Source organism: Lepidochelys kempii, chromosome 4 (assembly GCF_965140285.1).
Source record: "Lepidochelys kempii isolate rLepKem1 chromosome 4, rLepKem1.hap1, whole genome shotgun sequence".
Lineage (NCBI taxonomy): Eukaryota > Metazoa > Chordata > Testudines > Cheloniidae > Lepidochelys > Lepidochelys kempii.
The window spans coordinates 117661543-117677333 of record NC_136383.1 but is presented as its reverse complement, the minus strand read 5'-3'; the positions used below and the strand labels follow the sequence as shown (position 1 = coordinate 117677333).

At 43.5% G+C, this 15791-nt stretch overlaps 1 protein-coding gene across 4 annotated transcripts in view; it reads right to left on the bottom strand.

Moving 5' to 3' along the window:
* TBC1D14 (TBC1 domain family member 14) overlaps positions 1-13784 on the bottom strand; it is a 106854-nt gene extending 93070 nt beyond the window's left edge. For 2 of the 4 annotated variants that reach the window (XR_012158733.2, XM_073342582.2), the window contains exons 1-3: positions 13441-13783; positions 8324-8501; positions 5837-6575 (exon numbers count right to left, since the gene is read on the bottom strand). Coding sequence is in view for 3 of the 4 variants with exons in the window: in XM_073342582.2 (XP_073198683.1) it covers positions 5837-6575; positions 8324-8429 (845 nt within the window). In the remaining variant the exon portion in view is untranslated. Of the gene's footprint in view, positions 1-5836; positions 6576-8323; positions 8502-13440 lie in introns of all 4 variants that reach the window. The other 2 variants (XM_073342584.2, XM_073342583.2) reach the window with 2 other exon arrangements.
* Positions 13785-15791: the final 2007 nt, after the last annotated feature.

Below are 15791 nucleotides of genomic sequence, written 5' to 3'. Positions count from 1 at the left end.
CACACACACACGCACTCACTTCCCCCCCCCCCCCCGCCCCAATGGAAGAATGTATTGGCTCACACTACTGAAGGCGTGGGTCCTACTTCTACAGGAGTGAATGCAGAGAAAAAGACAAACGAACTCCACAGATCAGTTCCCAGCAGGACACACTCCAATAGAGAATAAATGTGTGGCCAAAGATTTATGTGAAAAGCCTCACTCACGCAGATAGCACATAGGTAGCTGGGCCTGGATGGCAATGCTCATAAAGGCTCTGACTCAGAAAACCAGCTAAGCACATGAGTACACTTAAGAGTTAAGCACATTTTCACATGCAGCATTGCTGAATCAGAGCCTAAACGTACAATTAATTTATATCTTCCTCCCATCCTCACTGGCATAGGAAGGAAGAGAGAAGACTCACTGATTCTCCCTTTTCTGTATGGGGAGTATCTACAGGACACCAATCTGATCATTTCTTTATCTGTGTTACTTTTTCAGGGCAATTTGCTTTATTCTGTCAACTTTAAAGAAAACTCACTCTTGTCTGAAAGGGGTTTTTTTGGCGAGTGGGGAAGGAGAGGCCTACTTCAAGCACAATAACTAAGATCCCCAAGAGAAAGCTGCCAAGAAGTTTATTTACTTTGTGCTTTTGTCAGCACTTGTTCCCCGTATCAGTTTCTCAGCTGTATTCACAAGTAGCTCACCCCTTTCTCATGAAAAAGTCCAAAGACATCACACTTATGGCTTGCTCTAAGAGGATTACACATATGTGCATGCGTGCGCACACACACACACCCTTCAACAGGGTGGCTACCAGCAAGAGATCAGCTTGCTTTTCCTAAGTTTGGGTCACCTTATCATGAAGGCAGGGAACAAAAGAAGCTATTTGAGGGAGCAATCATCTTCACATTCAGAGGTTTGAGTAGTAACGTGTGAACAGATAAGTCAGGAGGGAAGTGCAAAGACCTTTCTTCACTCTGGTCCCTGAGTGAACATGGAGTCCCCTTCAATTCTCAAACTCCTTTCAAGGGGCCAGGAATCGACAAGCCTTAGTGATGTGCCCTAAGATTGTGTCATAGATTCAGTGACTTCCAGCAACCTCTGACATTTACTAAAAATATCCATGACAAAATCATAGCCTTTTACACATCACTAACCAAACTTTTAATACTATAGGTACCCATCGATGTAGAGTTCAAATGACAGCTTTAGAAAAAGCAGCAATTCCATATTGAAGGCTTTTTTTTTTAAAAAAAAAAACCACTAGAACCACTGCAATGATACTGAAGTTGTGCTACCATATGGATTTAGGGCCCCTAGACTTTGGCCATTGTTAAATGCTGCACTTGTGCTTTATCTGGTGTGGACCAATGAGTCTGAAATGACCTTCCACAGGACAATAGTTGCAAGGTTAAAATGCAATTACTTGAAAATTCAGATTGGTGAAGAGGAGAGTGAGATCTACAGAAAAACAAATTTCACCCATGACTTAACAGCTAGAGGTACAAATTCTCACTCTCCCTGTAACGGAATGCTGAACTGTGTTATACTGTTCAGCCAGTAGCTAGCACTAGTGTGTGTCACTTACTTATTTAAGCAAACTTCACCCGTACCTGGCAGTACATAAAAGGATCTTATGGAAGACATTTCTGGTATCTCTCTGAGAGGGAAGCTCTGTAGTCAGTCCACATCTGATACAGAAGCCTGATCTGTGAGTAGGAGCCCTGCAAGAAATACATGATACTCCCTACCCTGATTCCCAGCAAATTAACTGAATAAAATGGAGTCTCTTGAACAGTTATATCTTATTTCTCAGAGAACTGGATAAACCCCAAAGGAAACAAAGAACTGAAGCTGTGGAGCAGACTCTTTCCAAAGCAAGAACTTACTATAACCTAACAGATGCCTCAATATTAATGGTCTCCAGGGTAGAATGTGTTTCTGCACTGTGGGGAACAGAGGAAAGTTAGCATTAGGGTGACATTCATACATTAGTACAAGATTCCTTGCTGTTATGTTGATTTTTCCAAGCTCATATATAAAGGAATGCCTCATTGAGGTAGTTCCACCAAGGTTTAAAAACGCTGCAGGTTCATTAGATATAGTTACACAAAAAGAAAATAAAGAGAGGAACTGCGTGTCTAAGTACCTAGAAAGGCATGACGTAGAGCATTAAGTGCTTGGGAAATATGGTTGAGATATCTGGGAAGTGGACAAATAGGTTATGTGTGCACACAGGAATGCTGTGTGAAAGAGGTAAGGCATACGGACAACTTCTAATGAGGCAAGTAACAGCAAGTTGCAATCCTGCTCTTTCAGGTGAAACAGACAAGTTCAAAAGGTTTCTGCTTGTCTGAGCCACATGAAAGCTACTCCCAGCTAAGGGAAGGAATAAGAGAAGTAGACAAATGGATTATTTAGCTTCTGTGCTGAACTGAGTCATATATGTACTCCTGGTGGTATCACCCAGTGCCAGAAGTTACCTGTAATACACGATAGGATACTTCGTTGAAAAATATTGCCCTTTAGGGGATATCGAAGGTGTCAGTTTTGTTTTCAACTAGGGTGGATAAAAAGGTGCTTTTAAAGACATTTAAAAATTTAAGTTAAATAAAATGTAAATGAAATACAGATTTAACTATTAAAATGATTTAAAATTGAATTTGAAATTATGACAACCTATGTTAATACAAAAACTTCCTATAGCCTATTAAAATATTTAAAGATAAATAAATATTCAAGCTGTAATTTTTGCTGCCAACATTTTAAAGGAAGTTAATTGCACTGGTGAAAGTCAATGGCTAAACACCTGGAAACAGTTTGCTGAAGTGCTAAACCACCTTTTGATAGAGATACTCTCTGTACATCTGCAGAAGACACGATTTGTTTAAGTTCAGTTTATTCAACAACTAGCTCAATTCAAAAATCAGTTCATTCCAATTTGAGAAACTGAGTGGGAGTTAGGAAAAGGAAAACAAGCTTTCCTTCTTTTTATCTATGAACTCCCACTCAGTTTCTCTTTCATGGTGAGAGAAACTTGATTAGTACAGTAACCAAAGAGAATCAAACTTTCTTTAGCAAAATAACTATAGATCACAAGTGCAAAACAAGATTAAAATCTATTTAAGTCAAGGTTTCTCACTTGCTGATTTTAACCATTTTCATTTAAGTCAAGCCACCCTGCTTCCAGGAGCCCATAAACACTGGCACATTAACGCTTGGTCTAGACCAGTGGTTCTCAAACTTTTTTTTCCCCCACGGACCACTTGAAAATTGCTGAGGGTCTCCGTGGACCACTTAATGATCTTTCCAAATGTTGTCTGTACCATTAGCTAACTATTGTAAAGCGCTTTAGATAAAAGCGCTATATAAGAAAATAAATTTTTTGTTCTACAAACAAAAGCACACAACTCATACTTTAATAGCAGTAGTCTTACCTTTCTAATGCGATGGATGGATGTGCCCTCTCCCCCACCGCAGCAGCCCCTGAGCCGGGGCATCTCCCTTGCCACGGGCTGGGTAGGTGGCAGGGGGTGTGTGTGGGGTCTCTCCCTCTTTCCCCTGCCACAGCAGCCACAGAGCTGAGGCTATCTCCTCCGCTGTGGCAGCCAGAGCTGAGGCTGGGAAGGAGGGCCATCTCTCCCCAGCAGCTGCAGCCCTGGAGCTGGGGAATGTTGCCTCTCTCTCTGGCTGCCACAGCCCTGCACACCGCCTATTCCCACCCAAAGACCACCACCTCACCTTACATGTGTGCCTTCTCCAGGGTCCAGACACCTAATTAGCAGAGCCACGCCTGCACATCTCCACTAATTAGGTGCATGGTCCTTCATTCTCTTATGTGTGGCCACACAGGCACGCACCTTAGGGGGAACCATCCATCGACCACTTGAATGGAGTCTGTGGACCACTGGTGGTTCACAGTTTGAGAACCTCTGGTCTAGACAAGGCTTTTTAACCTTAAAAGCATTTCCATCACTGCAACACTGGTGGAACTACTAGAATTACCTACATTGGTGCTTCCACTAATGGAGCCACACCAGTGGCATCTTGGTTTCCTTTTGTTTGGAATTTTTTCAGGTTGTGGGGAGATAAAGAAAAAAATTTCTGTGGACAAAGCCCATTGCTCTCTCCAGGTAATAGCACAGCATTTGCTTGGGCTCACAACCATCCTGAACGGGAAGGGAGGCAAAAGTCCAGGTTCTATAGGCTCTGAAGTGCCAAGAATCCTTTTGCTCCTGAATGAAGTCTGGTGCCATGACAACCAATAGGTAGAAGTCCACAAAAGCTTTGGCACATAGAACTGTAAAACTATTACTGATGAGCCAAGCCCATAGTGGAGTACTCAAACATACTGCAACTTCAAAACAAGAATAAAATAAAGACATTGTTCTCTAAGCTGTGATTTAATCACTCAGTTTAATAGTTTTAAATCAATAGCTTTGAGTTTCCCCCCCCCCCCCATTAAGAAACGCTTTCAGAGAAGTAACAGAAATGATTGTTCTGTCAATGTTTCATCAGCCTTTTCTTTCGGCAAATAGAGACGTTTAAATTAGGAAGAGTAAGTGGTTCATTGAAATAATCAGATAGGCAAAAAAGGCGTTTTATAGCCAAAGCTGCAGAACACAGAAATAACTTCCAATCATTTATTGCTTGGAATTGTATACCGTACTAACAACTTGCTCCAAAAATGATCTTGGCTAACGTACCTCAAACAAAAAGAATTATTGAGGATGGCACACATTATGGTTTGTGTATACCAGCTCAATATCAGTTTAAATACATTATTTTTAACATAGGAAGCCAGGGCAGCCTTTCAGAAATGTAACTGCTTCAGTGCTGCCCCAGATGTTGCCATTTCAATAATTAAGTGCTCAAGTTCCCCATTCTAATTCTGGTCTTGGAATTTTCTCATTATGCAGACACAAGCAATTGATGTGGTCAACAGTATTGTTTCCTAATCTTGACAGCAAAGATGAGCAGTCTAAATACCACTGGTCATAAGGTTAAGATTTTGTCATGGTTATTTTTAATAAAAAAAGTCATGGACAGGTCATAGGCAACAAACAAGAATTCATGAAAGCCCACGATTTTTACTAAAAATAATGGGGGGGGGGAGAGCTGACCACTACAGGGGGGACACACGACTGAAGCCTGAGCCCTGTGCAGGAGGGGGGCTGAAGCCAAAGAAGTCATGGAAGTTTGTTAAAGTCACGGAATCTGTGATCTCCATGACTAAATTGTATCCTTAGTCATTTGTTACCTTATCAGTGAACTGACGACATTAAGTCAAACAAAATAAAGTGCCTGACAAATATTTAGACTTTAAGTGGAATGTGTTTACATTAATAAAATACTCATCACTGCTAGAACATTTTCTATCCCTAGACCTCCAAGTGCTTTACAACAGTAGGCAAGTATCCTCGTAATTTGGCAGATAAGAAAACCAAGGCATATGATGTTTAGTGACTTGCCCAAGGTCATACAGTAAGCCAATGGCAAAGCCAGGAAGAAAATCCAAATCTCCTGGGGTCCAGTTCAGAGCCCTTTCCTCCAAACCATGCTTCCTCCCTTTAAACACAGCTGGAAAGAAGAGAGTTCCACCTTCATTCACTTCATGTGCAGAGTTCGAGCTTCTGTGGATCCCAACCACAGAGCATAGAACTTTCAACTATGCGCAGCTCTGACCTACTGAGGCAGAGCAGAAAGAGGGCAGTAATCTTGATAATTCCAGTTCCTCTGGGTGTTAGCTGAATGTGTAACTCCTTACCATAAAACCCTTTAAGAGCCTCCTAGCCCCCAAAACATAGTCAGAAAGCTGTAACATTTTTCTTAAGTATCAAAATCCCATTACCTGGCAAAGAAGCTAGTGAAGGGTCCCAATATTTTCAACTTACTGTCCGCATCTACTTCTTGACAACATGCCTGCTGGCTTTGATCATTGGTCTCCTTAGTGGGATTCAATGTAACATCTGAAAACTGTGCTTCGTCACTCTCCAGGGTCACTATTGCACTTGAGCTGCTTGTGACCATGAAGTCCAAAATGTCCTCATTGCTAACAGATAAAGTTGTTGACAGTTCTGTGCTGAGACTAGACACACTACAGACAGAGATATCATCACTTCGGTTCAAAGCTTTGGAAGTCGGACTGTATAGTTTCACTGTGTCATATCCAGTTCTTGGAAAAGTTGAGGACTTTTGTACACTGTGTTCATGTTCAGCATTCAAAGAAAGTGGAGGCACATAAGACAGCAGCATGCATGCACTCTGAAAAGTTCTCTCAGGCATGATTTCAGGCTCAGACTGTTTTCTCTTCACATTTAACACACTGCAGTGAACAGGCTCCGGATTCCCTATTTCTAGAGTTGGAATACCAGAATCTACAGATTTAAGGCTATGGCTATGTTCTAAAGCACTAGAGTGCTGACTAGGTCCATACTCAGGCAATGAGAGCACTCTTGGGGCCCTTGAATTCAAGTTTTGAAGACTCTGGATACTGTTGCCCACTTTGGTGTCCAGAATTCCCATCAAGCTCAAACCATTTAAGGAGTTGGATACATTTACATCAGCCATCTTGGTCCAATTGGTGTTAACTATTAAAAGGAAAGAACAGTTTTGTTTTATTAAACACTTTAAAGTCTCTTATTAAAGAACTAAATTACTAATTATCTAGCAGTCACACATTACCTAGGGAAAAATCATACACAGAGAATAAACCAAGTAACTGAGGTAGAAGGGCACTGGCAACTGAATCATATGTTAGTAACAACATAAATCAGTTTATAAGAACTTAGGTTACTACAAGTGAAAATGTTTTTTCTTAAAAAACTACTTCCTTGTCATTACTTATACTCTTTACTTTGTATACTTCTCTCAGCACGTCAAGTGAAAATTCAGCACCATCAGTTTCACTTTCAGTGCTTCCATGACGGGGGTTTCAAAACAGGTGTTTTCAATGGAATCTTAAGATATCAAGAAAGCTTTACAGTGACCCAGGAGCTTTACTTTAGTTACGTTGCATCACAACATCTGTATAAAGGTGGACCTTTTCAATTCTCTCAGATCAATGTGCATAATCAGATTTTTTTTATATTTGGTATGCCTCAGGAGAGTGCAGGGTAGGATTAGTGATCCAAATTTGGAATCAGTTGAGATCTATGGGTGCTGGAGATATATGCCTCCCTCCCACAACCATTTTAAAGAAAGTTTCTAGGTGGGATTTTTTTTTTTTTTTTTTTGGGCCCCGAGGTAAAGATCAAACTATTGATGTGATCTGGGTCAGAATGGTCTCAAACTATCAAGTTTTACCTAAGGTAGTGCATGGCACCGACAAAGACTCCGGGGGAGCCAATTTGAGAATTTTTTTTTTTTTTTTAAAAACATACACACGGCACATGCACCATTACAGAAAAACAGCTAGAGGGTTTCCATTCCCACCAATTAATATAGTTTAATATCGATTCTTGTAACTGCGCTACAATCCAAACAGTTACTCAGATTGCTTTGAAATTTGGTGTGCCGCATGGAGGCACCGGGCAGCCTACGTAATGCAAATTTGAGATAATTTGATTTAGGGGTTTCCAAGTTACAGAGGGCCCCCCAAAAACCCAATTTCCTTCTACTGCTTTGTGCTGTTAAACTAAGAGGTAATAACGACTGGATGAATCACAGACCTGTTGATGGTCGAGAACTCACCCTTCTTTAACCTATCTAAGGGCTTGTCTACAATGACAATTTACAGTGTTGCAATTTTCTCGCTCAGGGGTGTGAAAAAACACACACACACACCCTTAGCGCTGCAAGTTTCAGCGCTGTAAAGTGCCAGCGTACACAGTGCACCAACGCCGGGAGCTATGCCCCTCGTGGAGGTGGTTTTGTTTCTGTGCCGCGACCACACAAGGCATGTTAAAGCGCTGCCGCGGCAGCACTTTAGTGTTGCCAGTGTAGACTGGCCCCAAGGATAAATTAACCCCAATACCACACCTAAGACAAAAGGAGTTTTGAACAGAGTGGCTGGAGGTTGCTGCAATTTGAGAGTCATGGGTGGCAATTTAATCGGGGGGGAGAGGGGGGGGGGAAGAGTTGAATTTTTCCTGGGAAGAGAAGGTATTGGGGGTGGAGAAGAGAGGTCTGGGGCTGCAGCGAGGGGAAGAGGATTATGTGGCCATATGGATTAATAGATAGGCAAGAGAGGTTGGGAACTCAGGTGAGGGAGGCATGGCACCCCCTACCTGTGACAGTACACCACCAATCCCCCGCACACTCAAACACACCTTTACCAAGAAGGCCCAACTACTACCTCCACCATTTAACTTAGGTGCACCTAACACACTGACTGCACCTGGAGTAGAAGCAAATAAATTCCCACTGGTTACTGCCAGCTGCAAGAGAACAGCAGGAAAGTATGCATATGCAACTGCCCTCCAACTTTTGTCTTTTAATAGCATTAGACTGAATCCTGTAGGTCAGAGTGAATGGGTTGTACAAACTCCTCAGCTGCTTTGCCAACCCCACAGTTGCTGAAATATAAAAGAGAAAACGAGTGTGGGTTAATGGGGCATATCGGGGCATTGCTAAGGTTGCATGGTGAACCTTAGCTCTGCCTTTCCTTGTTTTCAGATGTTTGAGTTTAGCTCAGTGCAATGTTCTGCATGGGGATGACATACTACCAAGCAAGCTTAACTTAATGTGGCTTTTTCCATTGAATATTTATTGGTTTGGGGCTGTTATAAAGCTATTTTCACAACATTTAAACCTTGGCCCAATTTTAATCTGCAGTCTATTGAACATCAATTTCTTGACATCCACCTGGAAAATATCAACTCTGTGAAGAAATACTTATGCCATTCAACTTAAACTTGCCTTATTAAGCAAATCAACTTTGTTTCTTTCCAGTCCATCCCACTTTTATGTTTCCCTTAACATGTTGCTGCCATTTAAGTATAGGTCAATACTTAAGGCTTTTCCTATCTTTTTTTTATAGGGATAATTTGTTTAGTTGCATTTTAAAAAGAACAGTTACTCTAAGAAAATTCCCAAAGTTCTAAAAGCCAACTAAATTATATACATTCAAACCAACCAATGCATCAACTGGCCATTCCTTTTGCTATAGGACATCATATTTAATAGGCTAATTTGTTAGTCAAATGAGACAAAAGTGAATACTACCAAGATTGTGAGAGTTAACTTGTCCTGTGCTTTCCCCAAGACTTGGTTATTGTGGCTATTTTGTTGTATTGTCAGGGCTTGAAAAGATCAGCCTAGTCCTAGTAGCCCAAAAAGACTAAGGCCTTTGTCTTCACTTGGAAACAAGCTGTATTCTTACCTTTTAAAAAGAAAGATAGCACAAGATAATGAACATGAGGAAAAATACTAGTAAAGATAAGGCACTTGTAGTATTAACTTAACACTGGCCTGGTCTACACCTAAAACTTAGGTTCAACTAGCTACATTGCTATGGGGTGTGAAAAATTCACACCCCTTAAAGACATATTAAGCTGATCTAAGCCGTGATGTACACACCACTAGGTTGACAGAAGAATTACTCCATCGACACAGCTACCACTTCCAGGGGGTGGATTTACTATAGTGATGGGAAAACCGTTTCCATTGCTGTATCAAGTGTCTGTCTACACTACAGCCTCAGAGCTGCAGCTGTGCCAGTGTAGGGCTTGTACATTGGATATACCCACTAGTAACGTATAATAGTAAGGATCCCTCTCCTTAGTGTTTACTTTGACCTACTAATGTAGTGAGAACGACATAGGGCCTTACCTTCACTAAGATTTTACCTGAGTTACCACACATTAAACACACCTTCTTCCTAACATGGACACACCCTAATAGATAGGATCAAAAATGTCCACAACGCCACACTGCCTCCCACAGTCACATCCTCTGCAATTTAAAGAAATAAGAGTCACACACCGTGTGCTACTAATTGCAACATGTCCAACTTTCTATTTTAATATATTAAAAATACAAGGATCAGCAACTTCATAGCTGAAATACAAGTTTATTGAATCCATTTGATTAATTTCACCAGTATTCTAGCATTTAACAAGCTATAAAGATGGCTTGATAACTTCATCAACAAATGCTACTTAGTGGTAAGACAATATTTTAATTTTTCTGGTCTTTATCAGTTCTTTTTTGATTAGCCCTACTTACTGCATCTCTCACTTAAGTTAAACCCCTTTTACTGGTCCCACTTCAATTTTTCTTCTTTTCCAGAAGAAATCAATCAGCATGTCTTTTCCAGAGATATCTTCACTATCTGTTCTTCTCTTCCCTATGCTACGTTCTCAGTCACACATCACCTACATATTTGTAAAAAGAAAAAGGAGTACTTGTGCCACCTTAGAGACTAACAAATTTATTTGAGCATAAGTTTTCGTGAGCTACAGCTCACTTCATCGGATGCATGCAGAAACAGACTAACACGGCTGCTACTCTGAAACCTACATATTTTTCTCAGCACAAAAGTTTCTTCTTAGTATATATGCACACACACACACACACACACACACACAAAAACAACTTACTTTCACCCTTAATTAACAAATCAAATTTTAAAAAACAAACCAAAAAAGCAAACCAAAAAAACACAGCATCTTCTGACTAGCTGATCGGATAGATCTGAAGCTCCTTACTCCCCTTCCCTCAACATCACCCATATTTTAATCATTCTCTCTGATTCCCTCTCCTACCTCAGTAGGAAATTTCTGCTACTTCACCACTCCACAAGCCTTCTGGCTACTGTAATGCAAGGAGGGGGAGACAGCCTCACTATTCTACCCTTCCCTCAACTTTCTGGTTGATACCAGGGGATGTCTCTGCAGTATGTCCCCCAGTCTGTGTGTTTAAGCTCTCTTCCCCAATGAAGAACTCCAGATGTCTGCCTCTGCTGCTGCTTAGTGCTTTCTCAAGAGGCAGCAAAGTGAAAGTGACCTGTTACTCCAGTTTCACTGCAGTTTTATCATGTGGTTCTTCGCAGGATACTTACAAATAAGCATTCAAGCGTTCTTGCTCAAAGCAAGAGAATACAGTAGCTCAAGAGGCTGATGAACAGTTTTCTAATAGTAAATTGATTCTTAGATAAGTCAAAGTAGGTTTCAACACAGCACCGCGCAATTGTTCTGACTTGGTTTAAAAATTTCTTCCTTTACGCAGTAAACATAACAGGAAGAGTTGCTTTAAGTATGCAATCTGTAAAAGCAGAAGTAAGTACAACTACAATTTTCTTTAATGTTTTATACAGCAGAAAGCTACAGAATGTCATACATTTGCTGTACAATATATAAATTAAAGCAACAGACAGTATCCAATTGTCAGTAAAAAAACAAAAACATATGGAACTTACATTCAGTTTATTATGCCTGTGCCCAGGCCAGGATGTTTGTTTTAATATAGTGAAAGGATATTTGTTTTCCAGATCTGATAAATGCAGCCTCTGGAAATTGATGCTGACAATTCCAAGCGTTGTTAATGCTACTCCCAATACTGACGTCTTCCCTAATTTGTTTATGATCAGCATGGCAAACTGTTAGGGCTACATCTCATCAGAAGTCTAGTGCTCTCATGCTATATACTGCAAATGTAACAGTTTTACTGTAGAACAAGACAATGCAACATCTCATTAATAGTAGCCTACCAGTTAAAGCAGGAAACATGCAGTCAAGTCTTTTGGGTTCACGAGTCCTAGCTCTGCCACAGATTTGCTTTGCAACTCTGGGCAAGTGACTTAACTTTTTGTTTTGACCCCCATCCCCAATCTACAGAACAGGGTTCATATTTTGGTGGTACTCAAAGAATTAATGTTTGTATATTGCTTTGGGAGCCCATAAGAACTAGACAGAGTTTGGGCCATCTTGCATAGTTACCTCCATACTCCTGCCTGAAAAATAAATGACCATTGTATTTTAGGACCAATACAATCTTTGAACTGCAAAGTGATTACGTTATACATATATATAGTGTCAAAACCACTCTTCGGGAAAATGACTGTAGTATGTTTCACTAAGTATGCCATATTCATGTACATTACGTACATACAGTGTACACGTTAGAAATCTCTACTGCAAATGATCTCAGTGTACATTTAAACTGTGTAAAAGGAAATCAATATGCATGAAAAGCATGCAATTTTGGGCATTCAAACAGAATGTAAAAGCAGGCCTTCTGGCAGGAAAACAGGTTAATACTGCAGCACTGCCTGTAACAAATTCCTTTAACTTGAACATAATGGATCTGAGACAAGTTAACAGCTTGTGACAAAAAAAGCCCACGCGGAGATATATTAGTTAAGCCAGTGTTCATCAGTGCAAAAACTTTAATGGAAGAAATTTGTTTTAAATGGAAAAAAATCCTATGTAATTTTTAACTCTGACACCGGAGCCAAACCTCTCCCCCACAAACCAGACTGCTGCAGAGCAACACTCCATGAACTTTTACAAGTCCAGCTACAGGTTGGAGAAAAGGATAATGAGCACAGGTTTTGAAATGACAAAACTATTTCCCCCTTTTCCCCCTCATGTCAAACAGTTCGAATGAATCAGTGTCATAATAAACCTCTGTTCTAAGAGTAATGTACAGTTTTCCAATAATACTGAAAACAAATATAAGGCCATGTCAAATTACCAGTATTCTATCATAAGAGACCACTTTAACAATATCCCATGCACTCTCCAGTACCATTTCACTGAGTCTTTGAAGCCCAATTAATAGAGCTAGAGGAAAACCATTGTTTCCATATGACAGGATAAAAACTGGATCCATATTTTTAGTTTTGCCACTTCAAAAAAAACCCCCCCACACACAAGAACGTTTCTGAGAAGGGTTGCATAAAAAATTCAGAAAGTTCAATACTTTTTCGTAACTTTGTTTTTACCATTTTTGACCAACAGGAAAAAAAAAGGGGGGGGGGGAGATGTCTTAATTTTTTCGACCAGCTGTACCAACTAGTTCTCTCTCTCCCCCCGCCTCCCACTTGCTAACTGAAAGCCCCCCCGCCCCGGGGAGCGGCAGAAGGCGCCTCGCCGAGCGGCCCGAGAGAGTCTGGGAAGTATGCCTCTCAAGCGAAAACGGAGGGGACCGCGAGGAGCTACCCGAGCCGGCTCCCCGCGGGCCCCAGCTGACAAGCCCAAGCGCCTCCCATCGCGGCTCGGAGCAGCCAGCCGGTGATTCGAGCGAGGCAGTGAACTCGCCGAGCGCCCGGGGGGCGGGGCGGCCCCTGCTGAACCCGTCGGGTGGAAAGTTTCGCACGGGCGCATCCGGGGTGCCCTCACCGCAGGGCCGCCGGACGGGAGCCGGGACTCGCCTTTGTTCCTGGCCATGCCAGGTTTCCACTACCGCGCTGGCAAGCAGCGGAGGGGTCACCGCACGTCTCCCTTTCAGCCCCGGGGCAGAGTCACCCTCTCCCGCCCCCCGAGGGGAAAAACTTCCCCGGCTGGACGTTACCTGGGTAGCTCTGCCGTCCATTGGTCTCCTCAGGCCGGGCCATGCCCAGCCCTCCCCGCGGCGGCGGCGGCGGCGGAGCTAAGGGGCAGCCGGGGGCTGGTCCATTCTCCGCCTGGTCCGGGAGGCTCGGCTGCTCAGCGGGGGTGCGGCGTCTCAGCCCCTGCCGGCAGGGAGCCACCCCCAGCGGGGAGCAGGCCCCCCATCCCCAGGACACACACACAGCCCGCCGGGCTGCAGGGAGAGGGGCGGCGTCGGGGGCGCTCGCGCTCGCGCTGCTCGGCCGCTGCCGCCGGGCTCTTCCGGCAACAGTCACGTTCTACCCAGCCCCGCCTCTCCTGCAGCTGTTCCACCTTCGCGCCGCTCCCCCTCCGCCGCGGGAGCAGTCCCGCTCTGCTGTTCCCCACACTTGTCTCTTCCCCCACCGCTGACGCGAATCCTCTCTCTTGCCGCTGTTCCCCTTCCAGCAGCTCACTGGCCCCGCCCGCTACCGAGAGAAGCCAATCGGCGGCGAGAGAGCGAGCGACGGGAGAAGCGTTTAAGCACGCGAGATAGGGCTCCCAGAGGGAGGGGGCGGAGCTAGCCGGACCCGGCTTGGCTTCCCCGCGGCCAGGCGCTGTACCTGTTCCGAGTAGCCCCGCCCACCGCCATTTTGAATTCTCTGGGGTTGGAGGGCCGCGAGGAAGGGGAGACTAATGGAGCAGCGTGGGACCCCTTTGTTGCTGTGGCTGCCCCGCTGTAAGGGAGGAGGGGGCCTGCGGTGAAGCAGGGAGACCCCGGGCGACTCTGAGGCGAGGAAAGCGACCGTCTCTGCGGGTCTTTGTCACCCGGTGGCGATTTATCAGGGAACCCGGACAGCTGAGAGAAAACGCCACGTTCAGACGGGCAGAGAGCGCCCTACCTGGCAGCCCGTGGGAGCCCCAGAACGGGCCGGTGACACAGACCCAAAGCGGGGGGCACAAAAAGCCCACCCACTTTGGAAACCTAACATGGAGGGAGAGGCTTTATTTTGGTGTAAAATAAGCTCAAGTTTCGGGGAGGGGCTTGTAAAGTCTTCTCACAAAAAGTTGGAGATAGAAGCATCTTCCCTCACCACCCCCAGTGGGTTATTGAGGGAGCTGCGGCCCTGCTGTTGCATAGACACTTATTACAGCGACAGGAGGGGTTTTCAGTTGCTGCAGTAAATCCACCCCTTCGAGAGGCGGTAGCTAGGTCTATGGAAGAACTCGCCTGCACAGGGCGTGACATTTTTCACAGCCCTGAGCAGTGTAGCTAGGTTGACCTGTTTTAGGTGTAGATGGGAAAGCTAAGGGAGAGATTTCAGAGTAACAGCCGTGTTAGTCTGTTTTCGCAAAAAGAAAAGGAGTACTTGTGGCACCTTAGACTAACCAATTTATTTGAGCATGAGCTTTCGTGAGCTACAGCTCACTTCATTGGATGCATACCGTGGAAAGGGGGAGAATTTACTGACTTGATAACAGAAGTGTTCAGGACCAGATTTGCAAAGGAGCTCAGCCCACTGGGTCCATAGCGCCTTTGAAAATCTTACCTGGCTGGTATGTGGATCCCTAAATGGGAGCTAAGCTCTTTTGGAAATCTGGTCCCATCTGTAATGCCAGAAGTGGAACCTCTGGAATGATAAGAACTGTTGGTTCTTGCAATATGTACTTTCCTTCTCTTCCTGTCACCTCTCTCTGTTTTATCCCCTCTTTGTCCATCTCTACCCTCTCTCCTCTTTTGGTTTCCATCTCTTCACCCCTATACATTTTGAGCACCACGTGCAAAATGCTATCCACCTGTTTCCACATTGATAGCAATATCAGTATAGCTCTTAGCATACTGCAGGATCAGACCACTAACATTTCCTTCCTTTCTCTAGGCTGTCATCAATGTAATTACAATACACACTTGCTTTAGACTATGGCTACACTATGAGGCTTTAAACGACACAGCTGTCCTCCATGCCACTAAAAGACACGCAGTGTAGCTGCTGTTTGTCAGCAGGAGAGTGCTCCTGTCATCAAAGCGCTGTTCACACCATCACTTTTCGTTGGCAAAACTTTTGTTGTTCTGTGTGTGTGTGTTTTTTAACACCCCTGAATGACAAAAGTTTTGCTGATGAAGTGCCAATATAGACAAATCCTACTGCCCCCCCACCCCCCCGAGCACCACCCGAGGAGAAAAACTTTTAAGACTGGACTTTACCTTTCTACTATAAATTGGAAGTCAATTTTGATGAGCCACTATTTTTTTTTTTTTTTAGTTAAATGAATGTTATTTCACTGATGATTCAACTCATAGGGTCATGAAAAGTTTGAGCACTATCATTAACTGACAAGTACCTTCTGTTGTGA